This window comes from Nyctibius grandis, chromosome 13 (assembly GCF_013368605.1).
Source record: "Nyctibius grandis isolate bNycGra1 chromosome 13, bNycGra1.pri, whole genome shotgun sequence".
In the NCBI taxonomy this organism is placed as follows: Eukaryota; Metazoa; Chordata; class Aves; order Nyctibiiformes; family Nyctibiidae; genus Nyctibius; species Nyctibius grandis.
In genome coordinates this window covers 1,586,955-1,600,205 of record NC_090670.1, presented here as the reverse complement: position 1 = coordinate 1,600,205, position 13,251 = coordinate 1,586,955, and the positions used below count along the sequence as shown (strand labels likewise).

The 13,251-nt window shown below is 48.3% G+C and overlaps 1 protein-coding gene across 1 annotated transcript; it reads right to left on the bottom strand.

Moving 5' to 3' along the window:
• Positions 1-4,183: 4,183 nt before the first annotated feature.
• On the bottom strand, positions 4,184-12,854 carry LOC137669650 (putative P2Y purinoceptor 10). The gene is made up of 2 exons (XM_068411858.1): positions 12,302-12,854; positions 4,184-6,988 (listed from the first exon to the last, which is right to left on the bottom strand). The coding sequence occupies exon 2, from the start codon at positions 6,984-6,986 to the stop codon at positions 5,964-5,966; it is 1,023 nt and encodes a 340-aa protein (XP_068267959.1). The 5' UTR covers positions 6,987-6,988; positions 12,302-12,854; the 3' UTR covers positions 4,184-5,963.
• Between the last annotated feature and the right edge of the window lie 397 nt (positions 12,855-13,251).

Below are 13,251 nucleotides of genomic sequence, written 5' to 3'. Positions count from 1 at the left end.
CGTGTGCCCCTAATGACGTTAAAACATCTGGGAAAGCGATGATGTCGTGTGGTCCTCGGGCACGGATTTCATCCCTTCTTTTGGTGGAGAAGTCGTGTTAGGTGCCAGTGTCCTTCAGTTGAGCTGCTTCTGCTTTTACCCACGGTCGCTGGCTGTTTGCTTGCTAAAAACTGTAAAATACAGAAGCAAAAATCTGCTGAGAAGCGCTTGCTGAAGGAAAAGTGGAAACTCTGCCAGTGTCAGTTACTGGAAGGCAGTAATTTTCTTTCATTTTCTTGGAAGTTTGGTTAGCCTCAGACTGTCAAGGCTAAAGCTAAAGGGTTTGGACTTTATTTTTCTGAAATAATATGATGGTTTAAGGTGGAGATTTTCCCAAAATACTATTTTTTTTTTTTAAACAACCATAATGTGCATCACTCCCAATTTATTTTTTTCCTCTTACCTCCTTTAATTCCTTTCCCATATATATATATGCATATATATATATATAATTTTTAGTCCTTTTACTGCCTGCTAAGCATGACCTTCTTTCTGAATTGCTGAAAACTGCCAGGTGTACATTGTAGTGTGACTTATGAGCTGCCTCATTCCCAGCTAACAGTTTTATGTGATATCCAGTGTCACCTCTTATGGCCCAGGGCTTGCACAGATAATATGGTTGTGGGCATCTTTCCCTTTCTTGTTGTAGGTAAAGCATAAATAGATAAATATAGATATAAATATAAATATTCTTTCTTTATTCATCTATTTTCTGTAATTGGTCCTATGACCCTGCAAAATTAACAGAAACATAACTGTGGAAGAGAAATGAAAGAGGGAAGCTGTTTAAATGTTTAATTGTAGAATAAGTCGCTGGCTCAGGGTCTGGGGTCAAGCGTGCATCATGAGCAGCTGCTGACCACAGGGACCTCGGTGCTCTCCCGTGCCATGCAGGGGGGCTTCACGGCAGCAGCATAGAGGACGGAGAAGAGGATCCTTGACCTGGAGTGTCCTGTGGTCAGTGGAGATGCAGTTACTTAAATCTGTTGGTCGACATCCTCATGAAGGCAAAGGCAAGACCAGTTTATGGACAGTTTATAAGCCAGCCTTTATAGACTTCTTCTGTGATTCTGTTCCAGGTTTTCTTTTTCAGCAGCTGATGCTTGGAAGAAAGAGCAGTGCTCGGGTATTTGCAGAGCACTCACAGGTTCGCAGAAGGGCGGCTGGCACCGTGCCCCATCCCTCTCCAGAGGTTAAAGGTCTGTCCCAAAGTGAAGCGGCTGTTTTATCAGGATATCCTGCCTAGGACATCCTACTTCTGTGCCCAAAGCACACGTCCAGCGCCGTATCCAGCCATCTCGGAGCACTATTTTTAGGGAGGTGTTTACAGCAGGGCTGCTGGGGGAGGAGAGGTCAGTGGATGTCAGACCGGAGCGAGGGCCAGAATCCCACCCCGGGGTTCATAACCACGACAAGTCCTTCCTCTGCTCATCGTCCTTTTGCAGTACTTGTGCAGGAGATCGCAGCCTTGCTGGTTGTGAGAAGCTGATGGATTGACAAGCCTCGAGCCTCTGCCTTCAACACGTACTAATCACAGAATCACTCAGGTTGGAAGAGCCCTCTGGGCTCATCGAGTCCAACCATTGCCCTGACACCACCATGGCAACTAGACCAGGGCACTAAGTGCCATGGCCAGGCTTTTCTTAAACCCCTCCAGAGATGGTGACTCCACCACCTCCCTGGGCAGCCCTTTCCAATGGCTAATGACCCTTTCTGAGAAGAAATGCTTCCTAATGACCAACCTGAACCTCCCCTGGCGAAGCTTGAGGCTGTGTCCTCTTGTCCTATCGCTGGTTGCCTGGGAGAAGAGGCCGACTCCCACTTCACTACAACCTCCCTTCAGGTAGTTGTAGACTGCAACTAATCGACCTCTCTATTCTTCTTCCAAGTGCATGTATATTTTTGTGTAGCATTTCTGCTCTTCTGGCTCATTACCCACACCAAACATGCGTTTTATGCTATGCAATGGTAACCTTTCAAAGGCAGAAGACACAAGGGAATTTTTAAATAACTGTGAGTCTTTATCTAAGGCCTCCAGATAAAGGTCGTCTTTGCCTTTAGCCTGGTATCCTGTGGGCACAAGGCCAAATGTATATGATCAGCATCTCTTTAAGTGCTCAGCGTTTAGAAATATCTGACAGGATGCACCTGAAGGATGTATGAACAACAGTGAGGGAGGAGGAGGGCTCACTCACACAAAGCCACTCACCCTTGTGCAGACACTTGCTACGGCGTGACCGGAGCTGGCAGCACGTGGTCGGTGGGGCTGGGTGAGTCCCTGGTGCCCCGCGGCACACAGTCCTCTTCACCCCTGTGCAGTGGCCTCTCAGGGACAGCATTTTTAGGAAGCTTTGATTTATTTTACAGCAAATAAGTGTCGGTCACTCCGTACCTTTTCAGGCTAAGCCCTTGTGTAATCCACAGACCCAGCGTTTTTGGTGAAAATGCATCAGTCATAGCCCCAAAATCTTAAATGCAATGAAGGGTTTTCATGTTGTTGAGCTGTTATCCTGCATTAACAGCATGTTTTGGTTTTATTCTGTGCAGAGAGCTGGTGATTTCATCTAAGGGAAAAAAAATGAAGCTGAGGTATTCGCGAGATGCTGCAGCTCAGAACCTGAGGCTGCAGAAAGGCATTAAATCCCATGGGGCTTCTTTCCAGATACGTTTGCTGTCAAGCACGGGGGGCCCTTTCTCATTCCATTCACTTCTGCCTTTCTGTGGCATCTCTGTTGAAAGCCTTTTTTTTGTGTCTGCCCAAGAAGGATGAAGATGTCGTCTTTTTATAGCTCGTGAGTTGGGGCAGTGGGACCAGCACAAGAGATAATCCAGGAGCAACTTCATGAAATTATATTTCCTCTTGTCAAAATAATAAACATGTTTTATGGTCACAGGAAAGGGGGTGAATTACAGGAACCGGAGCTGGGCACATTGTGCCTGTGAAAGCGTGAGAGCTCTGGCAGGCCAAGCCAGCACCTACAGCCCCAGGTCTTGTGTCGGATCCAGCACCTCCCAGCCATGAAGGCAGCCAAAATACCGTTCCTTCTCAGCAGTAGAACGGTATTTGAGGCTTTGGTGGACTTGTAGTAAAAGCTTTGCGTTTCACCTATGGGTTTGTGAAGGCCAAACTCATGGTCTTTGACTTCCTACGTGCTTGCAGAAAATTATGCATTTTCCTTGACCTCTTTTTACTTTGAATTGTTGCTCTCTAGGCTGGCTCACCATCGTGACCATCTTGGCTAACTTTCTGTTGTGGTTTAACCCCATCCGGCAACTAAGCACCACAGAGCAGATTTAACTCTATCCCAGCCAAAACCAGTACGCTTTCCCACACACCAGAAGAGACCATTAGACCAAGCTGTCTAACCTCCTGCACGTCAAGATGACTTGAAAGGCTGAAAGTGGTGAGCCTTTCCCTCACAGGCTGGGGCTGCAGTATGTAAAAAAAGAACAGGTTGGGGGAGGTCTAAGGGCATTCAGAGGGTGAGGTGGGAAGATGGGGGAGAGTGTGAGCAGCCAAGATGCTTGGGGATGCCATCGTGGTGATGGGGAACGTTAGCCCTCATGGAGCCACCAAATTTGTTGTTAAGGTTAAGGGTGGGAAAGCCACTGTCACTCTTTGGACGTTCAGATGCTGGAGTAGGTATTCCCATGCCAGGTCCGTGTTGTAACTTTCAGTGTGTAGGGGACTACAGTGACCAATTTCTGCATTACCTTTGTACCAATGTTGTCATCAATGGTGTGAGTGGGCTTTTTAAGCTGTATAGATTTGGATCTGCAAAATGATTGTCGGATGAGATATAGAGAGATGGTTTCTGTGCTCCTGCCTGCATGCAAGGGTGATAGCAGTCACTCGTCCCCACCCAGTCACGCACCACTGGCAGCACAGCTATTCTCTTCTCTCCCCAAACTACCTCTAAATCCAATGTAAGTGTTGTAATTTTTTTTAAAAAAACCCCACCAGACCTATTAGAGTGGGGTGAAAACCTTTTCGTAGACAAGCAAGCAATCTGTTTAAGAATAATTAATCTGTTTGAGCAATCTGTTTAAGAAGTTGATGCACTCCATCACTTGAACTCTTTGATTCAAGGAGGAGCTGATCATGTTCAGTTTTCTAGGTATAAGTGATAACTATGAAACTCAGTTTACGTTTGCAAAAATGCGTTTATTTTTTAAGCATTGGTTTTTGGAAAGAAAAGTGTAGGACAAGCTACATAGTTACCGTAACAGTGCCTTCAATTTGTTTTCACCTGATAAATGGAGAATTGCATGAGAAAAAAAAATCATGGTAAACAGCTCCCAGTCCCACGCTAGCTAGTTCACTCCCAATCATCTTCTCACAAATGGGAGGAGAACTCCAAGACCTTATTGTATTTAATCAGTAAGTCTTTGCTGCCTTGCAGAGGAACTCCAGTGTAATGGTTAATTAAACCTGGCTGTTGTTTGCTTTTTCCCATTTTGTTGTGAAAATAGTTAAGAAAAATATCATATGCAGAATATTTTTGGCTGCATTAAAATGTAATTAAGTGTAACTGAGTAGTTAGATTTAAAATATACTTAGCAAGTGTTTCTGGTATTTCTTCTAGTTTTGTAACAACACGTACGATGCTGGCACTGGTGCTTCTGAGAGTCGTACATGTTCCTTTTTCAAAAGGCAATAAAATCAGTGCCTGTGTTCAGCCAAAACAATGCCCAGGTATTGTGAGGATATCCCTGAAGTTACACAAAGTGGGTGAAATTGGCCAAAGAGCTGTCACTAATTTAAAATAAGGGATGAGCGGCATCCTCTCGTCACTGCTTTTCATATCTTCATAGCCGGTGAAGTTATAAAATTGTAAACATGAAGGTCACAAGAGGAGCTGGTGGAAAAAAATCACAATGAGTAATTTACTTAAGAAATTGTCCTATGCTCTGTTAGTGAAATCACCTTGGCAAGGACACCTCTCTTCTTAAAAACTTGTGCCAATTGAACCCAATTCATGGGGTGGATCCATCGCAGGTACCTCTGAGGCGAAGAAGCCACGTGCAGAAGAGAGCGAGGACCTGAACGGTACCACCAGCATCATCAAATCCCCCAGCACCGCTGCCGAGTCTGGCTGCACCCAGCCCATGGCGCGGTCCCCATGGTCCTGCCCGTCGGGGTCCAGAGGCGAAGGCCACTTGCTGATGCCCCCGTTGCCCCTGAGGGCAGCTCGGAGGGGAAGAAAGTCACTTGGAGCAAGGGAAGGTCCCGCTCTCTTGAGGCACCGTCGGGAGAATGTGTCCTGCAGAGGGTCTTGCGCCAGCTGTAGGTGCAAGTTATGGGATGCATCAGCAAACGTGGAGCTGGGCGAGGGGGAAATAATGAATGAGAGCAGGAGTGTGGGAAAGGCGAAGCAGAGATAAGTGTGGGATGTGCTCAAAGCTGGGGCTGCCGTGCTGAAGCAAGCTGCCAGCCTTCACGCGTCCGCAGCCTGGAGTGCGGAGACCAAAACTGCCATTTATTATTACTGGCCATTTTCAGGTTCTTGTGTGTGTTGTGTGTTTTTAGCAGAGAAGACAGTGGTTGTCAGTGTATGGATGTGGGATTGTCTTTGGCTTGATCACAGAGCCATGGATTTGGGAAAATAGAAGAAAAGCTCCTGGGGCATTTCCACCATTTCCTAGCAAAAGCTTTGTCACTCCCTCCTGCGTATTTTCTAGTCCAGCTAGGTCAGGCGTGGGTGGCACAGTGGTAGGTGTAGTCACGCCCCCTGGGTCGCTCATCAGCTTCCAACACGTCGGTCTTAAGCAGAGTTTTATCTTCTAGGTACCGAAAGATTTCCACTGCCACAAAACTCCCCCGAATAAACTTGCAGGATCTTCCACAACGGAGCAGGTAATTGAGTATCACAGAACAGTCCCAGATTTCATCTGAAATATCTTCATTCTTTTAAGCTTTCTTGTCATTCCTTAATTGATGAAGCACTCTCTTTGCTCATGAGCCGACTCCTGATGACCATGCTGCTGTGCCTTGATATCTGGTCCTGAAACTCTGAAGTCATAAAGAAATACAGGATCGGATCCAAACAGCAGTCCAGACTCGCAAGACTTAAGCAGAAGGGTTGGGTGTAGAGCGTGACGGCGCTCAGGAAGCAGTCTGTAATGACGTTTTCTTTCACCAACATGTAGAAAAAGAAGTTGATGTGATATGGTGCAAAACACACGCAGAACACAATGGCACACATGGAAACCATCCTTAAAGCCTTCTGCCTCTCGCTGCTGTTCTGCAGCGGTATCTGGAAGCCCCGGAGAGAGTCTCTTGTTTTCCAAGTGCAGAATAAAATAATGATGAGCGGGCCGATGAACCCGAAGAGCTCCGCCGTGCCTGTCATCAGCACGGTGGCCACCTTGCTGTCAATCTGCCGGACTTGGAGGTCTGCAAAGCAGGTATTCGAGTCCTTGGCCAGGCCGTAGCTGCGCATGATGGGGAAGGGCAAGCACGCCGCCCCGACGAAGAGCCACACCACGGCGCTGATGGCTGCGTCGTACCGCCGCTTCCAGTCCTTGGCCTTGAACGGCTGGTACAGGAAGAAATACCTCTGGATGCTGATGCAGGTGAGGAAACAAATGCTGGCGTACATGTTGAGGTACTTCAGGTAGAAACACAGTAAGCACAGGAATCTCCCAAAAGGCCACGTGGAGTTAATGTAATAGTATATTCGCAGTGGTAGCGAGAGGACGTGAGCCAGGTCGGCCATGGCCAGGTTGATCATGAAGATGACGGCTTTGTTCTTCTTGCTGATGAAGCGGCACAAGACCCATAACGCAGCGCTGTTGGCCAGGAGGCCAGGGATGAATATGATGGTGTATGTGGTTGCGTACAGGCTGTTTTTGAATGTTATATTGTGACTGGAGCAGGTCTGGTTGCTTTGTGTCATGGCTGGGCTGCTGGAAACATCTGTTGTGGTGTAGGGTGGGTGGGTCATTCCTGTAAGAGAACAAAAACAGGGGCTGTAAAGGCAAAGGCGCTGCAAGAGTTGTGGATATTCACAGTTCCATTTCCAATTTGACTATTCAGTACAAAGGAGAGGTTTGGAAATGTCTTCTGTATAAAACATCCTGCTACCTTCTTCAAAGCTGCCCTTTCAGAGCTCTCCCACTATTCATGCAGAGGTGGGGGGACCGTTCCTGTTGTGTCAGTCCTTTTGCTGGGCTGTCCGAGTGCCATAAGCATGGGTGAAGCGGCGCCATACTGCTATCAGGGGAACAGGAGAAGCTGCCTATCCTTTTGGCAGCTCAAGGTCACCTGTGGTTTGGTCTCTGGGTAGCAGGGGAGGAATACACGGAAGAAAGGCGTGCCATAGCCCAGCTTCTGCGCGTGAGCAACCACATGGCCCAACGATCAAAATGTGGGTGCCAACCACTGAATCGTACCTGCCGCTAAGTTGTACGTTAGGCATTGCGAGGGTGGCTTGTCTCCTGACCCCATCAGTGGACCTCATGGACCCACCTTCTCTGGCATGATGGGGACAGGCCGTGTGGAAAAGGGTAGCAGGGAGTGGGCTTGAGAAGTTTGACTGTTGTAAGTGCAGCCAGGGCTCCTGAAGCGTGCTGCCATGTATTTAAGCTAATGTAACAAGCAGAGACCTAGTTGGATCACCAACTTCCATTTCTCGTCACCTTAGCAGCCTCAGTTTAACACTTTTTTCCATCAGATAATTTTATTTAGATGCTTCCAATTTCTGGCTCATCATTCAGATGAGTAGGGATGGCGAAATGTCACATGTTGAACTGTTTGGGCCATCTTTCTTCAGTCAGCTTTTGTAGCTGGGACTTGTCTTCAGTAAGGCAACACAGGCAGGAGGAGTTTGGTTTTATCGGGTATCTCCCCTTAGGGTTATAATTCTCACAACAGTGATTCCCTCCTGTGTCTAATACAACAGTTAAAATTGAAATCAGATTCCTATTTCATGTGGCACTGCAGACACTGATTCACTTCTCCTGACTCATTTCCTGCATGGGCAAGGGGCATTTGCCAGAAAAAGTGTCTCTGTAGGTAGATATTAGTAACTCGTACCCTGTTACTAATGTTTTTTCCTTCATGTTACAAAAAAAAAGAGTAGCGTTTAGAGCTCTCAAGTGACAAAGAACACAAAGAGCTGGTTTTTCAGCTTGTTAATCGTGGCGGTACTTGGACTTGGCAGTTCGTACAGACACTGTTCAAGGCTGCTGTGGAAGGGTTGTAACTCAGGCCCCAGAAATGCCCAGACATGGCAAGGTCCCAGCATGGGACACCGGCCACCCTCACGGCGGGTGCAGTGGCTCTGGCTGATGCTGATGGTGAGCAGGGCCACCTAACCCCTGCTCCTGCAGGCTCTCCAAATAGATGCTGCTGCCAACTTCCTTGCTTTTCTTTTTAAACTTGTCTTTCGTTTTCTCACGCTCTTCAAAAAGCAAGGTCTGCATATTTATCTCCTGCAGCACCCTCAGCTTTAGCAACTGGGCTACAGCCTTCAGTTGCACCAAACTTCTAAAGAAATGCTGCAGTCGAGAAACCCTCTAATCCCCCTCCTTCACCAGGATGGCACGAGTAGGTGCCATCTGGCCAGGTGCCTCAGAGCACACCTCCCAAGTTGGCTCTGTCCCTCCAGGACAATCCCTCCAGTCTGCAGTTCGCTCCCAGTAACCCTCGCCCCAAGGCAGCTCTGGAACAAGATGCTCAGCTCCATGGTGGGGTGTCCCCAGCTGCCCCCGTCCCAGGACACCACAGCCGTGCTCACAAGGGCAGAACATGCCCATGAGAAGAGAAAAAGGCTCAAAGGGTGCTGGAAACGAGGGGGAAAGGTGCATCTGGCCCATGGCCTGATCACCACCGATCTGAGAAGCAACGTTGGAGGCCTCCAGCTCTCCTTTCTGGTGCTCCTCAGGACACTGAGACAGGGAGTGGACAGGGCATGGAGCTGAGCACTGGGGTGTTCACTCAGGGCATTGCTTCTCAGAGCGGTAAATTTGGGTTACATCCCATTTCTTGAGAGTGCTGGGAATTTCTGGCGCTCTGGATCTTTGTGATCCATTTCCACATGCTGTCTGCTGCCCTTGTTTCCAGTAAGAGCACTGCTCACTACACCCAATTTCTGTCCCTTCAGGTGACCTCCTGCTTTGCCAAGAGGCCATTAAAGAGCCACTTTCAAAGTTACTAGCTGCCTGGTTTCCCTTGGATGTCAAGGTTAGACTGACTGCCTGGTGCTCCTCCAATAAAACAAGTGCTAGATGGCCGTTGAAACCATGGAGGATTAGGTACATTTGCAAAATGTTCCATTTTATGGACAAATGCTGCCCAGTGGACGCGTCTTCTTTAGTTCAAGTGAGTCATAACAGTCAGTTTGCTCATTGAGGTCCCTAGACACAGATGGCCCTTATTTACATTTCACATGACAGCTAAGGACCAGCCTGCAACGTCAGCAATCAGAATAATCAAGTTTAGGCTGCTGACTCAAAACTGGCCTCTGAATGGAGCCATTTAGGGTAAACCGACGTGACCAGGATGTGTCTGCTGTAACCAGAGGGTGATGCTGACACCAGAATTCAGCCTTCACTTTCTGATTGCAGCAAACTGTGCCCAGGGCTGGGCTGCAAGGGCTGCAGTGTGCCTGAGACCATGGTGGAGCCCACAGCACGAGAGGTTCCCCCTCAGCCCTCATCTTCATCTGCTAATTGTCCACAAGGTGTCAGAGTTAATCAAGATTTCATTTCTTTGCCCTCCATTTTAAGGTAGTTTTCTAGCCCCCAAGGGACGAGGGCTGAGGGGCGGGAGGCAGAGGCGGTGGTGTGACTATGTTCTCATGAGTTTGTGTTGCTATCATCTTCTAGGTGATCCCAAATAGAAAAACTCTTGTGCTGCTGACTAACTGATATTAGGAAAAAAAAATGCTTCCAGGAGCAGTCCTCATATTGCTGGTATTTACAGGTAGAAGAGTCCTGAAAAGCTGCGCTTGGATGGAGAGCAGGGAGCTGCTTTGAACCTCGGAGCCAAAAGGTAATAAACCCCAACCTGTGGAAATGCAGGTGATGTCCCATGCCCACCCCCCCGAGCAAATGTAACACTGTGATGGATGAGGAGGAGATGTGTGGCCCGTGGAGTCAGAAAAAGCGTCTCCTGTGCATTCGGTGAGCTTGGGGTCAGGCCGTTGACGAGGAAGTGGCCTGAGCAGGATGACCTGGCTGGCAGGGCAGAAGCGTTAACGCAATTAACCAGTTAACGTGTACGTGGGTGATGTCTGCTGGCTCATCAGAACAGGGCTCTTTCTGAGAATGAACAACTTCATTACAAAGTCATAAAAATATAATGAGATTAAAACATCTCTTTAGACAAAGCGCACCCAGGCACATGCACAGGGGACTACAAAACAATTGCATTTCTGCCCTTCCTCCCACTTCTCTTGTTCAGATTGAAGCTTAACCCCTCACCGTCCCCTTCTCTGCCCACCCGTGCACAAAGGCGGATGCACAGAGGTGCCACAGACTGTCTGTCTGTCTGAAGTCAGGGCTCCAAAGCTGTAAAGAAAGCAAAGTCATTTGCTGCATGACGTGGGTACAGCGAAGGTAGAAGGCTGAAAAGTTCCACCAGATTTTATCGATGCTTATTTCCATATTGCAGGGAAACAGCTCCTACTGCAACGTTGTTTTCAGAATATTATTTTTTTAAAAAAATGTTAGTAAATAAATACAGTATTATCTAATACTGCTTCTTATATTTTAATTTAAGTCTGTATTGCTGAGGCTGTTGCAATAAGGACAGAATTAAGTGTGCACGTTATTACTTGTAGCTGGGTGTTTGGAAACTAAACGTGGCATTTCTAGGAAAAAGATGTTCATCTTGATAGGACTGAGAAGCACAGGAACGTCTTTCCAGCGTCCTGGATCTTTCTAGCGTGCCCATCAGCAGAGAGGTTAATTGATTTGATTAAGACACAAGTGCCTCTGCGCTCTGCCCTCATCACATGGCTGTGAATGTCTCACGCTATCGCACTGGCACTTTGGTATGAAACCTCCGCAGTCAGAAGTGGAAAGTTCTACAGTTAAGGGTACTTTTTCTGGTTTCCTTCTCCCACAAAGAAAAAAAGAGCAGATCTGGGTTGTGTGATCTGTTGTGATGAGATGTTTTCGTTTTGCAGCACCCGTCTAACTCTCACATCCGCACCTCCAGCGGCTGAAGGAGCAGGGCACACGCAGCGGGACGCCGGCAGCCTCGTTGGGGAGCTTGCTCCAGGCTGGGCAAAGGCTGTCCCGCGGATGGCCTGGCATCAGGGATGCAGTTCCCATGGCTGGTGGTGTTTGCACTAGAGCTGAGGTCCCAGCACTTTCACCTGACACCAGAAAACGTGCCCTTGAACCAAGATCACGCTCTTACTTCACACGTCCCACTGCTCCAGCCTGCTGCTGAAGTCCTCTCCTGTATAAACCTGCGGCAAGCCAGACCTGCTGTACTGACTGACCTTCAGTGCGATTCCCTTTTGATTCACTTTAAGGAATTTCAGACTCCAGGGCCACTCGCTGTGAATGCTTTAACTGCTGAGGTGCCTGCGTGCTGTCCTCAGAGCTGGGCTACTGGTGCTGGTGAATGCAAGCCCAGCAGCAAACCACCTCTTACAAAGTACAGTGTAAAAGCTTCGGTCCATGAAGGAATTAAAGTTTTAATCCAGACCAGTGACTGCAGCCTGAATTATGAATTAAAACTGCCGCAGGATTCTCATTAACAAAACCAAGTCCAAGCAATCTTGCTATTTTTGTCATGTTGTGTCCCCCTGACTAATATTAATTTCCTACTGTTGCAATTCAAAGAGCATTGGATGGCACAAAGACAGGCAGCATGTAGACTGGTTTTATGGTAATATAAATCACTCTTAGAGAAAACAGATTTGCAAGTTTCCCTTACTGTCAAGTATGATTTTAAAATCAAAGATATTCCCTGAGAAATCAGACAAAAGAAATAAATTGTGCCTAGTAATGGAACTGGAGAACAGTTGGAGAACCGCTAATTGCCCACGCTGTAACGTTTTGCTTTCTCTAGCAACAGCAATTTCATGCCGCTGCTATTTCAACTCCTCCATGTGTTCACACAGAGGATTGGCGCCCGAGGAGGGCTGCTGGTTTTTCGAGACTCAAAACACCACAAATCTCCTCCTGGAAAGAGCCAACCCCTAAGAAAAAGCCCGAGGAGCGCAATGTTTTCGTAGGAAACAGCATAGGCTCGTTAATGTGGGTTCTAGATCACGAAGAGAGAGCTTAAAAGCAGCCTTACCTTTTCAGGCAGAGCCCCAGCTAAATGCAACTGTGCTGCGAGGAGGAAGTGGAGTGTCCCGGCTGCACCGCACCAGCCGTGTTTACATGTGCCCAGCGACCTGAATGACATCACGGGGTGCTGCAAGGTGCTGCTTTGCCTGCGGCTCGCGCTGGGGCTGCCGCCGGCCCCCACCTGCTCTTGTGGGACTCACTTGCTTGGCTCCCAGCCCTGCTGAGCTGAGTCCCAGGAGACGTACGCGGGGTGCCCCAGAATCGGGTTCGTGTGCCTTCGTCCCAGGTGGTTTCTCTCCCGCTGCTCCCCTTGGGCTGCTGTGTGGGAGAACGTCCCGCGAGGAGCTGGGTGCTGCTCTGTGCTGGCGCCCCTTCCTCCTCTCCCACTCTTCCTCCTCTCCAAGCACTGCTCCGAGCTGACCATGGAAACACTCCCGAAGTTTCTGCTTGTTCCTCCCTGGGAAGCTCAGCCCTCACCTCCTGATCACGGGGCTATAGGCAGTGTCTGAGCCTCGGCTGGTGGTTGCTCTGTTTCACCTAGTGCTATGTCCTCTTGCTGATGAAGTCCAACTTCCCAATGGCTTTTTATAGCGCCCGTGTGAGCCTTGCTTGACATTTCTCTTGAACTAAATAAGCAGGCAGCTCAGTTTACACTTGCTGGAGCTCGCTGCCAACAACGTCAAACGGTGGCACTTCTGAAATTGTTTCAAGCAATGGGGTGAAATCCAGCTCACCCTTATCCCAGGGGGTAAATGCATTAGGCTAGGGCTTTACCTGCTTAGAGAATCTAATTGTCTGGATTTTCAGAAAGCCACCAGGAATCTGCCCTGCTTTGCCTCTTCAGGATCGGCCTCTGGCTTGCAGCACACGACCATCCTCGCAGCTCAGCAGTTAAACTCTCTGCTCTGTTGTGGTTTAAGAGTGTGAAGTAGAATATCACTGCACCTACTACCTGAC